This window comes from Malaclemys terrapin, chromosome 14 (assembly GCF_027887155.1).
Source record: "Malaclemys terrapin pileata isolate rMalTer1 chromosome 14, rMalTer1.hap1, whole genome shotgun sequence".
Lineage (NCBI taxonomy): Eukaryota > Metazoa > Chordata > Testudines > Emydidae > Malaclemys > Malaclemys terrapin.
This window is the reverse complement of record NC_071518.1, coordinates 8,279,294-8,299,178: the sequence shown is the minus strand read 5'-3', so window position 1 is coordinate 8,299,178 and position 19,885 is coordinate 8,279,294. Positions and strand designations below refer to the sequence as shown.

Sequence of the window (19,885 nt, the reverse complement as noted above, 5' to 3'; positions counted from 1 at the left end):
TTCAGCTGAAATGGGCCTTAGGTCACAAGTGATGAGAAGTTTAGTGGACTCATCCTAGTCTATAGTACCACTGGATACAGTGTCTGGACTTGGGTGATGGAGCTAACTGTACATATCAAAGGAATACATCCCGTAAAGCAGGGGTTTTCAGGACCCCTCAGGGAGTTGTGAGGTTCTGTGGAGGTCAAGAGCTGTCAGCCTCCACCTCAAACCCCTCTTTGCCTCCAGCATTTATAATGGTGTTAAACATATTAAAAAAATTTAATTTATAAGGGGGGTTGCACTCAGAGGCTTGCTATGTGAATGGGGTCACCAGTACAAAAGTTTGAGAATCACTGCCTGACAGCATCAAGAATAGGGAGATGGGTAATTCTGTTCAGACTGAATCACTGGAAAGGGTTAATTCGCAGCAGGGATGTGTGGGAATGACAAAATCACAAATTCCCCCTGGATCTGGAAATTATTTGAAAATTGTATGTGGTGTTTAAATGAATTAATCAACTTTCTGGTAATATTAATGCAGCATCCTTAAGAGTCAGATGACTCACTGCCTCAGAGCCGTGTGTGGTTTGTACCACTTAAGAGACTAGTGCTCAGACTGTCTTGGGAATTGGAGCCTTGTCACGTCTCTGGAGTTGGATGATTCTGAGTTGTTGCCATTGTAGGGGAGAACTAAAAAGAGGCCAATGGGCCTAATGCTGTTGAGTTGCGGAAAAAGGGTTATTCTGTGAACTTAGCAAAACCATCAGTCCTGGAAGAAGCTGAGCAAGAAAATTAATTCAAGAAAAATACAGTGCTATCTATGACTTCAAAGTAACTATGGTTAACTGTCTTCCACTCTAGTCTGTGTAGTGTCCTGTTCATCAGAGCATCCGAGTACCAACACATTTTGGGTTAAGGCTGAGATTTTCAAAGATATCCAAATTCCACTATCAGAGGGGTAGCCGTGTTAGTCTGAATCTGTAAAAAGCAACCGAGGGTCCTGTGGCACCTTTAAGACTAACAGAAGTATTGGGAGCATAAGCTTTCGTGGGTAAGAACCTCACTTCTTGCATCTGAAGAAGTGAGGTTCTTACCCACAAAAGCTTATGCTCCCAGTACTTCTGAGAGTCTCAAAGGTGCCACAGGACCCTCTGTTCCAAATTCCACTGAATTTCTATAAGCAAGATAGAGCTGTGGGCTACAGATAAGGGGCCATCTGCCATTGTTTCACATCTGGAAGTCCTTTAAAATAAACCAAAATGTCATCCAAATACAAATAGAAAAGGATTGACTTGACAGAGTGGATAATATTGTGACCATCTTAGATTTTTCTTAAGACGACTAGGTGCTTTGCACCCATGTTGTTCTAAAGAAAGATATTGATAATGCTTGCCAGTGGATCTAATTATTTAAAAAGCCATGCAAACTGGACACCATGCTTGGGGATTTCTGTAATGCAGACAGATATCCAGACAGATTGGATTATGAAAACAAGAGATCACTTCTTCTCCCCCCCCCCCCCCCACAAAAAAGCTTAGCTCTGAAAAATGGCAAAAAGCCAAGAGTGACTAAGCAAAGACATCTATAGGAGTCAACATTTTAAGAGAGTGGGTTTCCCCCCCTCCCCCATGTAAATTGCCCACTACACTGGATGGAGTGGCCTTGTTTGTTTTTTAATGAAGATGGTATTTCTAATAATCCATATATCAAGTATGATAAATCTATTTTTGATGTGCAAGCTTTGGTGTGTTTTAAATGTATAATTCTTTGGAGAATATCCTGAGAGTTGCAGTCTTCAAACCAATATTGATTGGATATACTATCGACTGTTTAAAAGCATAAAACTCTCAGGATATTGGTCAGCAGTTTTAAACAGAAAATGATTCAGACTGTTTTAAAGAGACCTTGGTTGTTTCTGGTGTGTGTGTATTTGTGTGTACACATCCCAACATTTTTTGCCTCCATCCTTCTGTATTTGAATGGCCCTGGACAGAGTAACTAAGGGACTCTCATTCAACCAATGGATTGACATTACTGGTTTATTTCCCCAGCCCTTTCAAATTCTCTTCTGCCCAAACCATTCCCTTTGACAGCCACCAAACCCCTGTTTCGAACAATGCATTGCTCTAAAATCTACAGGGTGGCTTCTTGGCCATCAATCACACTTATTTTGTTAAGTATCAGGGGGATAGCGGTGTTAGTCTGAATCTGTAAAAAGCAACAGAGGGTCCTGTGGCACCTTTAAGACTAACAGAAGTATTGGAGCATAAGCTGATGATGAAGTGGGCATTCACCCACGAAAGCTTATGCTCCAATACTTCTGTTAGTCTTAAAGGTGCCACAGGACCCTCAGTTATTTTGTTGTTTCTTCTTTTTTTAATGAAAGGGAACCTGGACTGGCAGCGCCTCTCTGCGGAGCTAAGTCCACAGGCGCTTTGGAAACATCCCTGTTACAGTCTGCAGGTGCAGTCCAGCTCTGCACTCGCCTAACCTGAACGCTGACCTGCACCACCCACCAGAAGTCAGTTTCAGGCTTGCAATGACTTCTCAGTAACTGCGGAGGAGCGCCCCCTGGCGTCTCTCCTAGGGCGCAGACTAGTGGGACGGCGAGGGGAGAGAAGAAAGCTTTGCAAAGCAATGGGAGATGAACTGATACTTGCAACCATTTAATTGCGATTTTCCTTCTTGCAGCGATTCCCCACCTCTCCTCTCTCCTCCACCCACGCACACTCGCAGGTCTCTCGTTTGGCTTCATTTATAAGGCAGTTTGGTTGCAGGGCTTTACGCTGCACCCCCCTCTTTCCTCCCTCCCTCCCTTTGAATCTAAATTGGTTTGTTTTGCAGTTAAAGCCTTTCCTTTGATTTCTCTCCCCCCACTCCCTTTCTGCTGCGGGCAGGAGGCTCTTGCTTAGCTGGGGATCGCATTTCCTATCTCTCCTTCGCAGCCAGAAACTTCGGAGCGGGAGGAGCCGCAGCTTCGACTGATCCCTGGAAAATTACGAGTTAGTGGTTTGGGTTTTTGTTTTGGGGCTGTTTTTTTTAACTTCAAGGGCTGCAGCTAAGTGATCTCCTTGGATTTCACTGTTGAATTCCATCTGAGTCCAGAGCCCTGGCTCTCTGGCCCCATCCTTGTAGCTCGTTTCCTGGAAAACTTGTAAATTATCATTTGGTTTTAATTATTGGTCCCTCCCCCCCACAGTCTCTGTCTCCTCCTCCGCCGACACCCCCCCCCCCTTTCTGTGTGTGTGTGTGTGTGTGTGTGTGTGTGTGTGTGTTATATTACTCCATTTGGTAGGGCGATTCTCAGTTTTCTTGGGCTCCATGGTATCTCCCTGCTGCCCTGAGAGATTTGATGACACTGACACCCCTCTATTTTTTCCTTTTCTCAGAAAATAAAGAGCAGTTGCCAAGATCATAGAGGGCCAAGAAATGATCATAACCCCGGAGAGTATAAATATCGCTGGCGAAGTTGTATGAGAACAGCATTCATCGCTACCAGCTGTGCTGAGACCTTAGCATTCATTGCACCCAGTGATAGTTGTCATTTCCCTCCCTCCCTGTTGTCATATTTAAAATATATAATTTATTTTCCACAAGGAGGTTTTGGAGGAGTTTTAGCTTCTGGTGGACTTGCAGATTTTGAGAGGTAAGTGTTAAGTTTCAGCTCTGGATTTTTGACTGTTTTAAACCTTTTGTGTGTAACGAAAATCTCTGTGTTAGGGATGTATATGTTTAATAACGTCTCCAAAAGATTGTGTGTGATACAAAATTGCTCTTTACTATTAAAGTTCATTTATAAATAGTTCACAATAGGTTAATAAAGTAATAGATGTTACATAAATCGTATTACTAGTGTTATAGACAGTTATAGTACTTATAAGTACATAGGTGGAAGGTGTCATTGATAATTATAATCAGACCTGTTGGATGCTATAACCTCTAATAGTCTGACCATTTATTAAAACATCTACTGATTTTTTTCTTAAACTTTTATAAACTATTTATTTTTATTTTATATATATATATAAATTTTTTATATATATAAAAGCTATTTATAAATCTAAACTGGGTCTGTAACTAAACCTTCAAATACTAGTAGAACCAGGTAACTTCTGTTAACAGTTTAAAAAACAACTTTTACTATGGCTTTAGGTAGAAACTCACCCTCTTGTATTACACTAGAGTGGATGATGGTAGATCCAGACATTTTATCTCTGACCTTGAAAACACAGATTTTACAGTTTTATGCGGTAGAGAGGACAACGTGCTCTAAGTTACAGAATTTGTAATTTCACTCTGACTATTCTGCTGGTATTATGTTTGCAGGGAAATACCCGACAACATTGTAAAGCCTCAAATATGTGCATCGTGGCTAAAAAGACAAGGCTGCAAACACAAAATATATAGTGGGCATAGTGCTTGAATCCTGAGTTTATCTACGTGAGTGAAAATCTGAACCACTCCTGGTTCTGCTTTGCTCGTTTTGAGTTGTTGCTGGCATCCTGTGTTAACTCTTGCATCTGCCGGTTTCCTCTGCCTTCTCTATGTATAGTATCCCATGGCACTGCAAATATTTGCGGCAATAGCATGTATAACCAGGGGGATAATCCAACCACTTTAATATTTAACTAGGGGACATATTAGAGATCACTAACAATAAAGCATTAAGGTTTGGTGAGGACACCACACTGAGGCTGACTTTATCTGTTTGCCTGTGGGTGGAGGAGGGAGTTTTGCATGGCAAATTCTAGAGCTTACCCATGCTTCTACCCTCTGAGATCAGAAGCTTTCCATTAGTCTAGGAAGTAACTTTTTGTGAACAATCTTTTCAAAGCCCATTTAAATATGACCTCCTCAGATCTCAGAAAATACTTCTTCCTTTGTCCCCAGTTGTAATACAGTAACTCCTCACTTAACGTTGTAGTTATGTTCCTGAAAAATGCGACTTTATGCGAAATGATGTTAAGCGAATCCAATTTCCCCATAAGAATTAATGTAAATGGGGGGGTTAGGTTCCAGGGAAATTTTTTTTGCCAGACAAAAGACATTATATACATTTACAGTGTAAGTTTTAAACCGTTTAATATTGTACACAGCAATGAAAGATTGTGAAGCTTGGTTGAGTTGCAGAGTAAGAGGGTGGGATATTTCCCACGGAATGCCTTGCTGCTAAATGATGAACTAGCACTCGGCTGAGCCGTCACGGGTTAATATGCTGTTGTTAATGTAGCCTCACACTCCACAAGGCAGCATGGACTGAGGCAGGAGGGAGGAAACACAATAGATGCAGGGCAGTAGCTGCAAACACTTCCCTGCAAAAACTGAACATGATGAGCCCACGCTTTCCAGCTGGAGCGCACCACTCCCTCCTCCTGACAGCACATGGATGGCTGCACAGGTGCTGACTTTCCAAAGTGCTGGGGGTGCGTGCATGAGTGAGAGAGAGAGACGTGCATTGCCCCTTTAAGTACAATGACACCACTTCAAGTACGTTGCCCTTTTAAGCAGATCAGCTGGTTCAGATAGGAAGCAACAGCTTCCAGCAAGCTCCCTCCTTTCTGTCCCTGAGCCCTGTCCCCCTCCTCCGCTTTGTGGAGAGGGGGTACAGAGCGGGGGGGGGGGAAGGAGCAGGGGGACATCCTGATATCAGCACCCCTTCCCCAGCAAGCAGGAAGCTCCGGGGAGCAGCCCCAAGGCAGAGGGCAGGAGCAGCACGGCAGTGTGGGGAGGGCCACCTGAACTGCTGCTGGGCAGCTGCCGAGACACATACCTTATAGGGAATTTAGGGGAGCTGATGGGGACGGGGGGCTGCTGCTCCCTCCCCCCCCGATTTCTAATCCCCACAAGGAGGGGCTGCTCTTCCAGAGAATCCTGCAACAGTGAACAGAGCAGGCAGCTGCCAAAGGCCGTTATAAGGGAGCATTGCGCAACTTTAAACGAGCTTGTTCCTGGATAGATCAGCAACGTAACGACGAAACAGCCTTAACCGGGACAACGTTAAATGAGTAGTTACTGTATATTTTGTCTGTGAGATGCCTTCACGTCTGGACATTCAGGAGGCAGTTTCTGCCGATTCACTGGTTTCTGATCAGTCCCAGATGTTAACATGGCATCGATACCATGAGCCCGATGCGTTTGAAAAGAGGTCATAGAAATGCTTCCTCCCCTCCCTTGAATAAAGCAAAGTTTACTCAGCTGGGACAGTGGTTGAAGTAGCTGTCAAACTTCCAACTCGCACACAATGTGCGTCCAAAGCTTATAAGAGTTTCCACAGCTGGGATGCCAGTGATCCATGCCGCCTGGAGACACAAAGCTGAATATCTGGAGCCGTGATTCAGCAAAGCTCTCTTAACTGTGTTGCTGAATTGGGGGCTGGGGTTTTTTAAGAAGAGCTTGAACACCACTGTGGGGCAAATGGATCCCAGGGGCGGGCTTGCTCTTGTATTCTTTGCCCACCCAAATTCCCATGGGCATCCACTATACAAAGGAGTGTTGTATTTGCCTGCGTAATAGAACCATGTCTTTGCCATTGTCCCCTGTTTAATTTAAATATTTCTGAGGCATCTTGTCCTGGCCGCTTTCAGTGACAGGCTACTGGGCAGGATGGACCCTTGCCATCTTATAAATAGGGTAACTACCTACTATGCTGGCATGTTTATATCCCCCTACTGGCACTCCCTCCGTTTCACCCATCATTCCATACCCTCGTTGGTATGCCAGAGAGTTGTTTGTTCAGGGAATTCCCTTCACCTGGGAAACTGGGTGCAACTGAATGTCTTTGGGCCAAGTTCTAGCCCCATTTAAATTAATGTCAAATCTCACCTTGATTTTTAATTGAAATCAGTGAATCATCCTATGGATGCGCATTCACAGAGGCTGCAGTGGGTCATTTGTCTGGTCTAACAGGACTGAGTGCTGGAAACGATACTTTCCCCCTACCTGAAAGTCAAGTACTTGAAGCAGGGACTGAATATTTAATCCATCAACCTTAAAACTAGGTTTCAAGGCAGCCCAGTTGGGGAAAGGGGATAATGCTGTTAATTCACAAGCAGAGGAAAGGACTCGGAGAATAATGCACCATCTGTTACACAGTGTTGACTAGTTGCTGAAAGGGCTTGAGCAAAGTAGCCAAGGGTCTGTTGAGGACTTGACATGTTGACTTCATCGCATAGTAACAAGTTTGGTATGTCTCTGGGCTGTCAGAGGGTTCCGCTGATTCGCAAGTTGCAATTTCTGTACCTTCACTGTGTGATGAACGGGGCCCCGGGTTAGAAAAGGGAGTAAATCCAGGTTGGTAGGTACAACTGCAGCAGCCTAGGCCAGCTGTCTGCTGTTGTCCACCATAGCTAAGAAGCAGGCTGCATTTAAAATTGCTGATAATAAATAGCCACATTGTACATCGCCGTGGCAGATCATCTATATTTCAAACCTCTTAGGGAAGTGTCTGAAAGTAGGAATTGTTCCCTCAATTGAGCCAGATGGTCTACAAAAGTAATAGCTCATTCCCCCCTCCCCCCTTAGCCAGTTAGGCTTCATCTATGGAGGGGTTTGTGCCAGCAAACAAAGCTGAGAAGAGAACGAGGTTAAAACAATATTTATCTTTAAAAAAACTGGAAGTTGTATGCCTTTAAGGGTCGTACTGGCCTAATTCAACCTCTATTTAACCAGTGAAACACTGAATGGGGATGATGCTTGCATGTTACACTTCCTCTCTAAAGCAAGGAGGTATTCTAGTGAAGAAATTAAGACATTTTCTTTGCATGACATTATCGTGATCTCCATGGCTTTAGCAAAGCCCAGCTCAACTGCTTAACACTTTGCTTAGGAAAAATTATTAGTGGTTGGTTGGTTATTTGTGTCACAGTAGCACCTAGAAGGCTCAGTCAGGGATTTGGGCTACATTGTGCTAGATACATGCCGGGACAGCGTAGGCCAGGGGTGGCCAATCTGAGCCTGAGAAGGAGCCAGAATTTACCAGTGTACATTACCAAAGAGCCACAGTAATACGTCAGCAGCCCCCCATCAGCTCCAACACCTCCCGCCCGCAGGCAGCCCCACCAGTCAGCACCGCCCGCAGGCAGCCCCACCAGTCAGCTGTTTCACATGTGCAGGAGGCTCTGGCGGCGAGGAGGAGGGAAGAGCAAGGGCATGGCAGGCTCAGGGGAAGGGGCAGGGAGGGCCTTGGGGGGAGGGGTGGAGTGGGGGCAGAGCCAGGGGTTGAGCAGTGAGCACCACCCGGCACATTGGAAAGTTGCCGCCTGTAGCTCCAGCCCCTGAGTCAACGCCTATGCAAGGAGCTGAATATTAACCTCTGAAGAGCCGCATGCAGGTTGATCACCCCTGACATAGGCCCTGGGCTCGATTTTCAGGGCGTTGACACTTCCCTTGACTTCAACTGAAGTTGTGGGAGCTCAGCACCTCTGAAAATTAGACCCTTTATGTTTTGCATTCTGAGCATCGTCATCATCAGAATTATTGCGTGCTGTGTCTGTACCCCTGCCTAAAAGAATGTTGTTCACACCTGGCTGCATTTCCATTAGATTGGAAGCAAAATATTTCTAGATTTAAATATAGAGCATACTCTGATTTATGTTTTTCCACCATCAAAAGCAGTTCTGCTGCCCCCCTAGAGACATAACACTCAGCAAGAAAGAAAATGAATCACCTATTCCAAATACGTTTAACAATATCAAGCTGTAAACACCCCTGCTTTAAAACACCCAGTGGGGGAAGATGTAGTGGTAATTTGCAATGCCGTAAGTTTAAACAGTGAAATCTGCAGAACCATCACCTAAAGAAAATATTTGGGGGGCCTATTCAGGAAAGGGCTCTAACAGCCATTACACAAAAGGATGTTTAAAATGACAGCATTAGGGATAGTTTTGACTTGGGAAAGGCTGCATCTCTTGGAATATTCCCTCTTTATAGAGCTGCCCTGATGTACAGTTGTTCCCGTTGGCATGGTGGTTCCCCTATTGCAAGCATCATGGAATAACACTGGAAGTCCTTTATTTACCACTTCGGTTTTATGAAGAGGGGACTGGATAGTTCCACTGTCAGATGTGCAGTGTGAATGTTTAAACCCTGTTACGTATTATTCTTATGATGGTAGCTATTACCGGTCCCACTTGCGAACACAGCCAACTGGACAAACCTCTAGTAAGAGACAGCCGAGGGTCTATATAAGCCAAGACAAATGGCTCTCAGGTGAGGGACTAAGCGAGGACTATTAATGATGAGAATCAGGGTGGAGAATTTGCTGGACGATTACAGGTGTGTCTGAAGGAGGAGGGAGAGAGGGGGCCTTGCAATTGAGGACATGGATGATCAAGGCTGGAAATTCAAACCATCAAGTCAGCACATTTAAATTTAGGGCCAGCATTCACCTCTGGTTAACTCTCCCCACTAAAGGCAGGCTGACTCATGGCAACCGAGCAGTGCAGAAGTGGTTCCTATTCGAGAGGAGGCCGGGAAATCTACTCCAGCTCCTCTCCTAATCTGTAATAATTCATATAGCTGGCTGCGCTTCTGTCTCCAGCTAAGTGCAGTAACAGCGTCAGCGAGAACCCCCCAGTGCGTCACTTGCAGACCGGAATTTTGATTGCTCTGATATTACGATGACATTTTCACATAAACATACACAGATTCTGGGAGCTGGCAGCTGGCTCTGCCTGAGTCTATTGGCAGGCAGAGGCCTCTGAAATAGCTGTAGCTCATGTCTGACCTCTGTGACTTGGCTGCTGGGGAAGTTTGCTTTCCCTTTTGTTAGGATCTGTTCTCCTCCTTTAAGGCCGACACTTGGAAGAAATAATGTGTCATTGCTCACGCTGCATACGTGAAAAGGCACAGCCTGGATTATGTGATCGTTTAAGGGCCTGGGCATTGATTCACCCTGATGGATACAAATTACACCTCAAAGGAGAATCTAAATATACTCCAAAGGAAAATTCAATTTTCCCCATCTGCCTTTATGGGCATTCCATGGCTGTCCGGACAGTGCTCCGCCCCCACATAGTCCCACCCATTTTTGAAGCTGTATTGGGTCCCTCTAGATTCTGCATGTGGAATGGGCTGTAAAGAGGTTATGAGCACATAACATTGATGCAACTCTCTTTCCCCACCTTGGTGGGCATGCTGGAAGTAGGTACAGGCAAAAAGGTTGGCCTTGCAAAATTCATGTGCAACTGCATATCTAATTAGTCCATATAACCCCAATGATTGTATGTGGAAGTGGATAGATCTGGAAAAAGAGAGTATTCAGTGTGAAATCTAGATAATACCTAATTTAAGAAGGAAATAGGATAGGGCATCCTATCTGCGACATGGGAAACATTGAGGTTCATCATTGCTGTGTAGGAGAGAAAATAATTTAACTTTCAGGATTGCATCACTCCTTTATTGTGCAAAAATCTGAATCCAAGGCCCCTTGCCTCTTTGGAAATTCTACGGGTGTCAATGTTCTTTAGTGGTAGATTAAGTGACTGTTTGTTTCCCACCTGAATTCCAGATCTGTACAGAGCAGTAGAGCTGCCTTTGAGAAAACCAGAGTGCTTCCATCTCCTTCATCTCGACTTCCATTGAGTAGAGAATGACCATGAGTCCTGCCCTGTCTTGGTTCCTCCATCTTGGATGTTTACTGGTTTTGATGCATGAAGCGCAAGGCTTTTTCTTGCCCAATGGCACGCACTTCGAGAGCATTTTGAGCAGATATCACTCCAGAGCCAAGAGAGCCATTCCAAGGTCAGACAAAGAGGAGATTTTGATGCTTCATAACAAGCTGAGAGGTGAAGTCTATCCTTCAGCCTCCAATATGGAATATATGGTGAGTTCAACTATTGGTACTGAAATTTGTGTGACCACATCAGTTTTTCTTCTGGCCAGAGGACAGTAACACATTCTGCTAGTGGTTTTCTGGAGCCATCTTATCCCACTGAATTGTTTTTGTTGGAAGGGACCATTAGTGGGTCAACTAGTCCATCCCACTGCATAGTTTCAGGACTGATTTCATTATTCATAAAACATCCTCAGTACTGTCTAGTCTAGCCCTGAATGCCTCCATTGATGGCAATTCCACAACCTCCCTTGGCAGCTTATTCCATACCTAAATGTCATCCAAGTACCCAGTTTCCCCTAACATTTAACCTCCATTCTCCCTGTTGAAGCTTCAGCCGCTTAAGACTCGGGCATTGTGGAATGCCATTGTCTGCACAGAGAAGCCACACCAGCCATCTCTGGGAAGCATTTACTCACCTACAGTAATCACACCTTTGCTGGGGTTCTTTGGCTTGCCGTAGTTATGGCCCAGTGCCTCTGGTGATATGCTAACACCACCAGTTCTCATTGACTTCAATGGGAGTTGAAGATGCTCAGCACCTTGGAGGATCAGGACTTCTCCATCTGCAATATAGGCCCAATCTGTTAAAATCTTTAGAAAGCCTCCCATTGAGGTCAGTGGTAGATGAACTGGTGGTATTTGGTGTGTTTTTTCCCCCTGACCTCAAGGAACCAAAATACACTCAATGTGTACTCTCACTTCAGAGAGAGCCCTTGAAAAGTCAAAGTGTTAAGTGTGTCTTTACCAGCAGCAGCAATTAAGAGGACTACATTTTCACCATAGAGCTTTCCATACAGCGCCGTGGGCCCTACCTTGAGCTATTTCTGGGGTGTCTTCAAAATATTGTGGAATCAGAGAACGACAGAGGGTAGTAATTTTTGTGCATTTATCTCTCCTGCAAATATTGTTACTGCAAAAATAGCACCAGTTTGACAGTCTGTCTCCTCTGGATTCATTCATTGAGCTGGTAATTGAGACTGTGTATAAAAAGGATTCATGTGATATAAAAGGCATCTTTTATTAATAATACCTTTTGCCATTTGACTGAATGCTATAAATGTAAAACTCTGCCTTAAGAGAACAGGGAGGGAAGAGTAAGGGAGAAAAGGCAATATTATATCTGTCTTTACTTTTACATCAGCTCTTCAGATAAGCCTTAAGAGTGCCAGGTTCCTTGCTATTAGTTGTTGCTGCTTTGTCAGTGAGAGAGTTACAGTCCTTCCTAAGAATTGTTTTATTGTGTCCCTGTTGTTCAGTAGACTGGGATATTCTGCGGGCTGCCTGTAACATACTGCAAGGGAAGATGTGGCTTGATTGATTCCAAGAAAGTAAACACAAAGCAATGCAAGAAAGCCAAATGCATTTTCATTGGCTTTGTGGATCTAAAAGTGCTTCAGTAGTGGAGTGTTCACTGGCTGACTTCTATTTACTCGTCCAGGATGGTTACTGGTTTATGTTTGTCTTTGCTCAGGGTGCTTTTCTAGTGGTTTTATGGGAGACTTTGTACAAATGAAAGAGCCCGGTATGCTGTGAAGAAAGAAGTTGGGTATAAAATGGTGCTACTTGGAAAGACTATAATCAGCCTTTCATGTGTTCATGTTTACCTAATATTCCTCGGGAATCCTTGCACGCATTCTGAGCGCGAAGTTAACTTTAATCCTTTGTTTTAAACCGAACACGTCTCAGCCTTTGCTCATTTAAGATGATGGGCTGTTTTCAGTGCTGTTCAGAAAGAGAGAGGCTAAAGGCTTAATTTTTTTTTTTAATTTGATGCCGGTAGCAAACTCTTCATAGGAGAAGACTTTGTGGATAAGTAGGTAGAACATGGGTTCTTGGCTAACAGCATCCATGTGTTGGCTGTGAAACTCCATTATCCCATGTCTATATCTGATGCACTTAAATGACCTAAAGTTGCACAGAGAGCTGATGTTTTCCAGGAAATGGAGATATTCATCTGCTGTGTCATTATTATCCAACATATACCAAAATTAAATGATGTAGCCAGTTCAATAACATATATGTATGCTGAGCAACATATACTCTTTATTGTTCGAGAGCAATTATACCTATAACTGAAGCAAGAGAATGATTCAAGCAAAGGGAAAAAATGTCTGAGGATGGGGTAACAGTAGAGTGGAGAGAGAATAGAAATTCAATAAAGCCGTAACCTAGTGCAATGCAAGCTGTTTTGCTTGACTATGTTAGGATAATGGAGTTCAAGGTTAACAGTGGTATTCAGTGTTAATGGAAAATGAGTTCCATGGCTCCCTTTTGGCAGGCTTTGTTCTAGGCCAGATGTGAACAGTATACATTCTTCCAGATGAAGCTGGCCAGAAATAAAATTACCCTAACCACCTTGCAACTTTAGTACATACACTTCCACTGTATGTTTTTATTATAGAACAGTAGTAATGGTGATGGCTTACGGCCAAAACAAAACAAGCTCCATATTGATAATAAACCTTGAAAAATAAGCAGCAGCTTCTAAGACACCAGTGATCTTTAGGTTGGCTTAGTCAGCAGCAATGAACATCAAAAACCTTACCTTGCCCATAGGGGCTGGATGACACATGTATTGTCTGTCAGTTCCCAATGGATTTTTCCAACAAATTAACAGGCTACAAATGATTGGGCTACATGTATTCCTAGAAGGAAAGTATCTTAGTTCCCTTGCATGTGGAGTTAACCTGTCCTTCCTCTATGTGATTAAAAGTAGTGAAATTACTAATCATGAATGTGGAGGGGATCGTATTACTAGGTGGGGCAAGCAAGCTGGTTCAAGGTTCTGCCCACGCACTTCAAACCACCTTGTAGAATATCTGCTATTCCAGTTCCACACCAGTCCTGCCACAGCAGTGGAGTTGGTTGAGATTAGCCAGTTACTCGTGTGAGTTAAAATAGCATTCCCACCCAAATGTCACATTTACAAACAAGACAAGTGAGCAAATGCATACCTAATTGTGCATGCTCTTATTGTAGTTGCATGTGCAAATTGCGATAATGGTTTAGGTAAACTGTGCATGTGTTTTGTGTACTTAATTATGCCCTTAACTTCATTCAAAAACTATCCCAAGTCTCCAGAAGTAAAAAGTGTTCCAAACCATTTTGAATCATGTTGACTGCCAGCACATTTTAAACCATTTCCTGGAGAGTATCCACCACAGTGAAGACTTGTGCAGTCACATTCACCAATATACAATATGTATTTACTTTCTTTGGGTTACAACCGCCTATTGGTATGGCAGTTAGGTTACAGAAAATCTGAACACAAGAAAAAACAAATTTAAGCTGACACTTAAAACCAATCAATGCAGTGGTTCTCAAACTTTTGTACAGGTGACCCCTTTCACATAGCTAGCCTCTGAGTGTGACCCCCCTTATAAATTAAAAACACTTTTTTATATATTTAACACCATTATAAATGCCGGAGGCAAAGCAGGGTTTGGGGTGGAGGCTGACAGCTCGCGACTCCCCATGTAATAACCATGTGACCCCCTGACGGGTCCCAACCCCCAGTTTGAGAACCCCTGAATTAATGTGTCATGCATCTTGCCCTGCAAATTGCTAGACTCAGGCTCTTCTAGCTTGCCAAAGAGTGAATTTAAATAAGTCGCAGTGAGTGTAGGTGGTTAGTGCAGTTCTGGCTTTAATGTTGATCTTAGATATTGATTTGAGTATTTGGCATTAAGGGGTCTTCAGAGAACAGTCTGAAGTCTATTTTGTTGATATATTTATTGCATTTGGAATCATTCCAGTCTCCTGAAGGCATTCATATGTTGAAAGAGAAGCAAATGGCAGCTCTAATTTAAATAGCATGGTTTTGTAATGTGATGCCGGCAGATCCGAATCAAGCATGAATCCACACAAAAAACCCTGAGCTCGTTCCCAGTCTTTCACTGAGTGTCTCTTGCCTGTATTGGTTTGTTTTATCCATAGACACCAGCGGAAGATGTAGCACATATGTTCATGTCAATTTCCATTTAGTGGCCTATTGCTCATGTCGTATGGTCTCTGCATTAAATTAGGAGACTTGGAAAGCAACTGCCTTTGAGGCTGCACTCTAGAGGGCTCTGGTGGAAAGCTCTGAAATACTAGGAACATTAGGATCTTGTGAGAGCTTCTGTGGCATTAGACTGGATTTGAAGAGGGTCAGATAATGGCTGGTGTTTATATGGTGCACAAAGTGGCAGACCATGAGGAGTCTCGTATCCATGTACAAGGGCCAACCACAGTTGTAGTCTCTGTTCTGAGTCAACAAGTTACCCAAAAAGGGGCAGCGATGACCAGGGCCAGGGCCCCCTACTCACTCCTCATTGGCCAGTGGAGCTGGATGGCTGGAATAGAGAGCGCATAGTGGTCATATTCCCTCTGTATGTGAGGTAAGCTCCAGGAGACATTGCATTTCTCTCATGCCAGCATGGTGTGACCCTGCATTGCCCCAATGTAACTGCCAGACTCTGCCCCTAAATGTTAGGGTGACCAGATGTCCCGATTTTATAGGGACAGTCCCAATTTGGGGGTCTTTTTCTTATATAGGTTCCTATTACCCCCACCCCTGTCCCGATTTTTCACATTTGCTGTCTGGTCACCCTACTAAATGTTCAGTTGCTCAGATGCCATCATAGTTGTCTATCTGCTGGATCCTAGGTGCCCTCAGCTTTCATAGACCTTTGCAAGAGTTGTGAGAGCAAAGCGCCTCACAGGTTTGGGCCCAGTGGCTGCCTGTCTTGGTGAAGCTAGGAAGAAGATGGAAGGATCTGTTGGTACATTAAGAAAAAAATAATGTTTTCATTCATAGCCTATGCAGTCCAAAACATTGGTAAATGTTCAATAGGGAACAATCTTGTGTTAGCCTGGGTGGACTAGGTATTTACAACTAGGTCCTTTCTGCCTCTGGATCCTACGATTTATTTTATTTATGGACATGTGCGTCAACATTTTAATCCCAATAAAATTTCCCATCAGTACCTTTGTGGTCAGTAGGACTGTCAATAATTAAACACTGCAAGCGCATTGCAATTCATCGACACACAACTGTCTACTATGTTCAAAAATCCAATTTTAAGCAAATTTGTTCATGATAGACTGCACTCGGCTCAGAAAACAACACACTCCCCGTTGAAATTGTGCACCAAGGGGTAGTTGAGAGGAATATGCTGACGTTAAGTTTGGACCCTCACCCCACATTCGCGTCATTGCGCCGAAGAATCAGCAGCTCCGAACTAGAGTTGATCATATGTGGTATCTCCCAAGAAGCGCGATGCCAGACGTTGAAAAGTGGGACTATCTTGTGCTGGATCCATGCATTTCCATTTTATTAAATGGGGAATTCACTCCCAGGTCAGGGCCCGGAATGGCATTGCATAATACTAGGTCTGAGAGGCTGGGCTGGGGATCATGTGCAAGTCTTAACCCTCATAGGTTCTGCTGGTCCCATCTCTTGGTTCTTAAGGTATGTCTCTGCTGCATGCTTCTTTCAGCAGCGTATAGAATACGGACATGGGTAGCCCCTCTAACGTGGGTATAATAGTAGTGCAGACCATGAGGCATACCTGGGACAAGTAAAGACACACCTGAGTACATATCCTACATGGCTCCCTACTCACCCGAGCCATGCGTCCCTGTCTACACTGCTGTTTTTAGCAACGTAGCGTCTCACTGCTGGAGTCTTTCATTGATATGTGTAGCTACACATCATAGTGTGGAAACAGCTTGCTTTTCGCTGCGGCACGTAGCTACACGTAGCCTGCGTGCCGCCAGCGCTGTGTAGCGTAGGCATAACCTAAGTCTAATGTAAGATGTTTTCAGACTGAGAGTATTTGTCAATGGATCTGTTCTTTGATTCTCACGCAGACGTGGGATGATGAGCTGGAAAGATCTGCAGAGGCTTGGGCTCAGGAGTGCATCTGGGATCATGGACCTGCCAGCCTCATTATGTCCATTGGTCAGAATTTGGCTGTTCATTGGGGCAGGTAAGAGATGGAACGCTGAGTGTCTAATGTGCCATATCTGTTTAATAGTGTCATTCTGGGTCTCGCCCTGTTTGACAGTTTGGGAGGTTTGTCTTGTCAATATTTAGTAAAAAGAACTTGACTAGCTGGAAAAAAGGAGCTGTGAAACCAATACAGTAATAACATCTATTGGGCCTTTCAGCCAGCAGTGCCCAACATGCTTAGGAAATGTTAAGTAAACCTCACTATTTGGTGGGTTTACCTGTGAGGCACAGAGAAGTGAAGGGACTTGCCCAACGTCATGCAGAGACTCAGTGGCAGAGTTGGCATCAGAATCTAGGACCCTGACTCCCAAGTCCCCTGTTTGACGTAGCTTTGCTCTCTCCATTAACCAGCAAAGAAGTTTCTGAGGAACCATTTTTGGCCATTCCCACTAGGTCTGAACGCTGTTATAAATCCTCAAAGTGCATCGCACCATATTTCCCTTTTCACTTCCCAATTTATCTTTACTGCAACCACTTTGTATTTGCTTGCAGATGGCCATGTAATTCTAGGTGAGCAAATAGTTTGCTTTATACTCCCGGGAAAAAAACCTGGGGCTTTGGAAATTATTGTGTTTCTGCATCCACATGGATTGCTCGGCCAGCTCCTGGTGAGAAGAACCCATCTGGTGCTTTCCACTGAGGAGACTCATCAAATGGCAATCTGTTTCTTTGTCATCATTTTCCTGAGCATTGCTGGCCTAATGAACCACGTTGGATGCTGTCCAGATAAGCTGTTGAGAGCTCAACCAATGGCTAAATTGGAGCTCATCTGGTGCCGATGTTAAGGGTGAATTTAGTGTTTCTTTTAAAGTCTTAATTGTTCTTACAAACAAAGGAGCTAGGGAGTCAGGACATAATTTGTGTTTTGTTAGGTTAATGATGAAAGGAAAAGATTTGCCTAACTGGCTTGGTTGTGATTATGCCCATTGTAAAACTCAGTTGAAGTCAGTGGGGTTTCTTCAGTGTAAGACTGATGTGATATCAGAATTGGGCCCAATTTTTTTTTTTGGACAAATTGCAGTAACAAAGGAGGAGGCGATCTTGTGGTTAACGCACAGGACTGGGAGTTAGGAGACCAGGTCTAACTTGGGCTCCACTACAGACTTCCTGAGTGACCTTGGGCTAATCACGTACTGTAGGTCCCAATCTTGTTCCCATTGAAATCAGTGAGAAAACTGCCATTGATTTCAGTGCATGAAGGATTGGATCCATAAGCCCTCTATCTCAATTTCCTCATCAGTAAAATGGGGTCAATGTTACCTACCTCACCACATACTGTGACACAGAATTCATTAATGGTTTTAAAGCATGTTGAGGTCATCAGACAAAGGTTATGGTGGAAGTGCAAAGTATCCTTGATAATGACATCTGTGATTCCAGTGATTTGCTCATTTACATCCCAGACAGATTGCTACATCCCAGCTTGAGGTACAGTTAGTTACAATTGGTGAAAGGCTACCTGGGCCCATCGTATACCGCAGGCACTATGTGTATGAGTGTCTGTCTACATAATTTTGCTGACATTTACAACAGAAGCACGGATCACAGTGCAACGGTGCCACAAACCACATTTACAAGTGCACTGCACGCCCAAACCACATACCACACGTGCCTACTGCATGGCGGCTGAGGACATGAGTGTACTTCCAGATGTAATGAATTGTCTAGTGGTAAAATAGGTACATGACTTTCCGTTTAATATGTTTGGCAATTTCTAGCTGATGTTTACTTTCAAAATACAATCTTCTGCCAAACTGAAGTCTTTTGTAATTGAGTGGAAAAGCCAAGGGGACGTTTCAGGTCAACGGCTTTTGAAAAGAAAGCTAAACCTATAAATACTACAGAATGTCCGATTGGGTCATGGATTTTAAAGAAACAGCCTCTAATACTTGCCTGCATGTAAAACACCAGAGATTTGTCATTAGTCAAAATATGATGCTGGCTTTTTCTACAATTTCCTATGGCCCCTCTGTTTGTTAAAGTTGCAGCTCCTTACCAAGATGGCACCACATTGCACTGTGAACTCACTTTACAATTATCCTGTACCAAATTATTAAGAATTTCATATTAACAAAAGGGGACGTGGGCGTGCTGGGGTTGGGTTGAAAACCCACAGTTCTAGTTAGCGATCCAGCTCGTTATGTATCTTTGGTCTTTCAGGTATCGTTCTCCAGCCTTCCACGTCCAATCTTGGTATGACGAAGTTAAAGATTATACTTATCCGTATCCCCACGAATGTGACCCTTGGTGTCCAGAAAGATGCTCTGGAGCAATGTGCACTCACTATACCCAGGTAAAGAAGAGGAAGGAAACATGAAGTCCTGAGTTCTGTGTCTGAACTTGGTGTGTTCCCTCACACCCCGCGTAGCCCATAGCGCTAGTGTAACCCACACACCACCTGGGTGTGGTGTTCTGTCCCATTGAGTGGCACCGAGACCACTTAGAGAGAGAGAGAGATTGAGTCTGCTCTGCAGCTTTAGCTAACAGCTGCATGTCTTTTAGCTCATGCAGTAGAGGCCCACGTATTTAGCTCCAGAGGTCCCAGGTTCGATCCCGCCCGCCAACGACCGGGGTCTGTCAGCATTAAACCAGCATTAGCATTTATTTTATTCAGCAGTAATGCAAAGCACCTACAGGCCTGTATCCTGTCCGATGTTGGCTTCAGCAGTTAGCATAAGGCTTGAGGCCTGTGAACTTCAGTACAGATAAACGGCCTAAGGGCTTGTCTATACTTACGCGCTGGTTCGGCGGCTGGCAATTGAACTTCTGGGTTCGATTTATCGCGTCTTGTCTGGACGCGATAAATTGAACCCAGAAGTGCTCCCCGTCGACTCCGGTAATCCTGCTCGGCGTGAGGAGTACGCGGAGTCAACGAGGGAGCCTGCCTGCCTGCCGCGTCTGGACCGCGGTAAGTTCGAACTAAGGTACGTCGACTTCAGCTACGTTATTCACATAGCTGAAGTTGCGTACCTTAGTTTGAATTGGGGGGTTAGTGTAGACCAGGCCTAACAGTCACCTCCTGCGTTTTGGGGAACTGGAAATAGAGTGTGTTTGGGGGAATTTTGTCCATAACT

General features: G+C 44.1%; 1 protein-coding gene across 4 annotated transcripts in view; it reads left to right on the top strand.

Annotated features, from left to right (window-relative positions):
- Positions 1-2,648: 2,648 nt before the first annotated feature.
- CRISPLD2 (cysteine rich secretory protein LCCL domain containing 2) overlaps positions 2,649-19,885 on the top strand; it is a 43,925-nt gene continuing 26,688 nt past the window's right edge. Inside the window, exons 1-5 of one of the 4 annotated variants that reach the window (XM_054048882.1) lie at positions 2,649-2,718; positions 3,372-3,628; positions 10,490-10,804; positions 16,670-16,788; positions 18,972-19,104. In XM_054048882.1, the coding sequence (XP_053904857.1) occupies positions 10,571-10,804; positions 16,670-16,788; positions 18,972-19,104 (486 nt within the window). In that variant the 5' untranslated portion in view covers positions 2,649-2,718; positions 3,372-3,628; positions 10,490-10,570. Of the gene's footprint in view, positions 2,719-2,748; positions 2,985-3,119; positions 3,137-3,288; positions 3,629-10,489; positions 10,805-16,669; positions 16,789-18,971; positions 19,105-19,885 lie in introns of those variants that run through there. The other 3 variants (XM_054048881.1, XM_054048883.1, XM_054048880.1) reach the window with 3 other exon arrangements.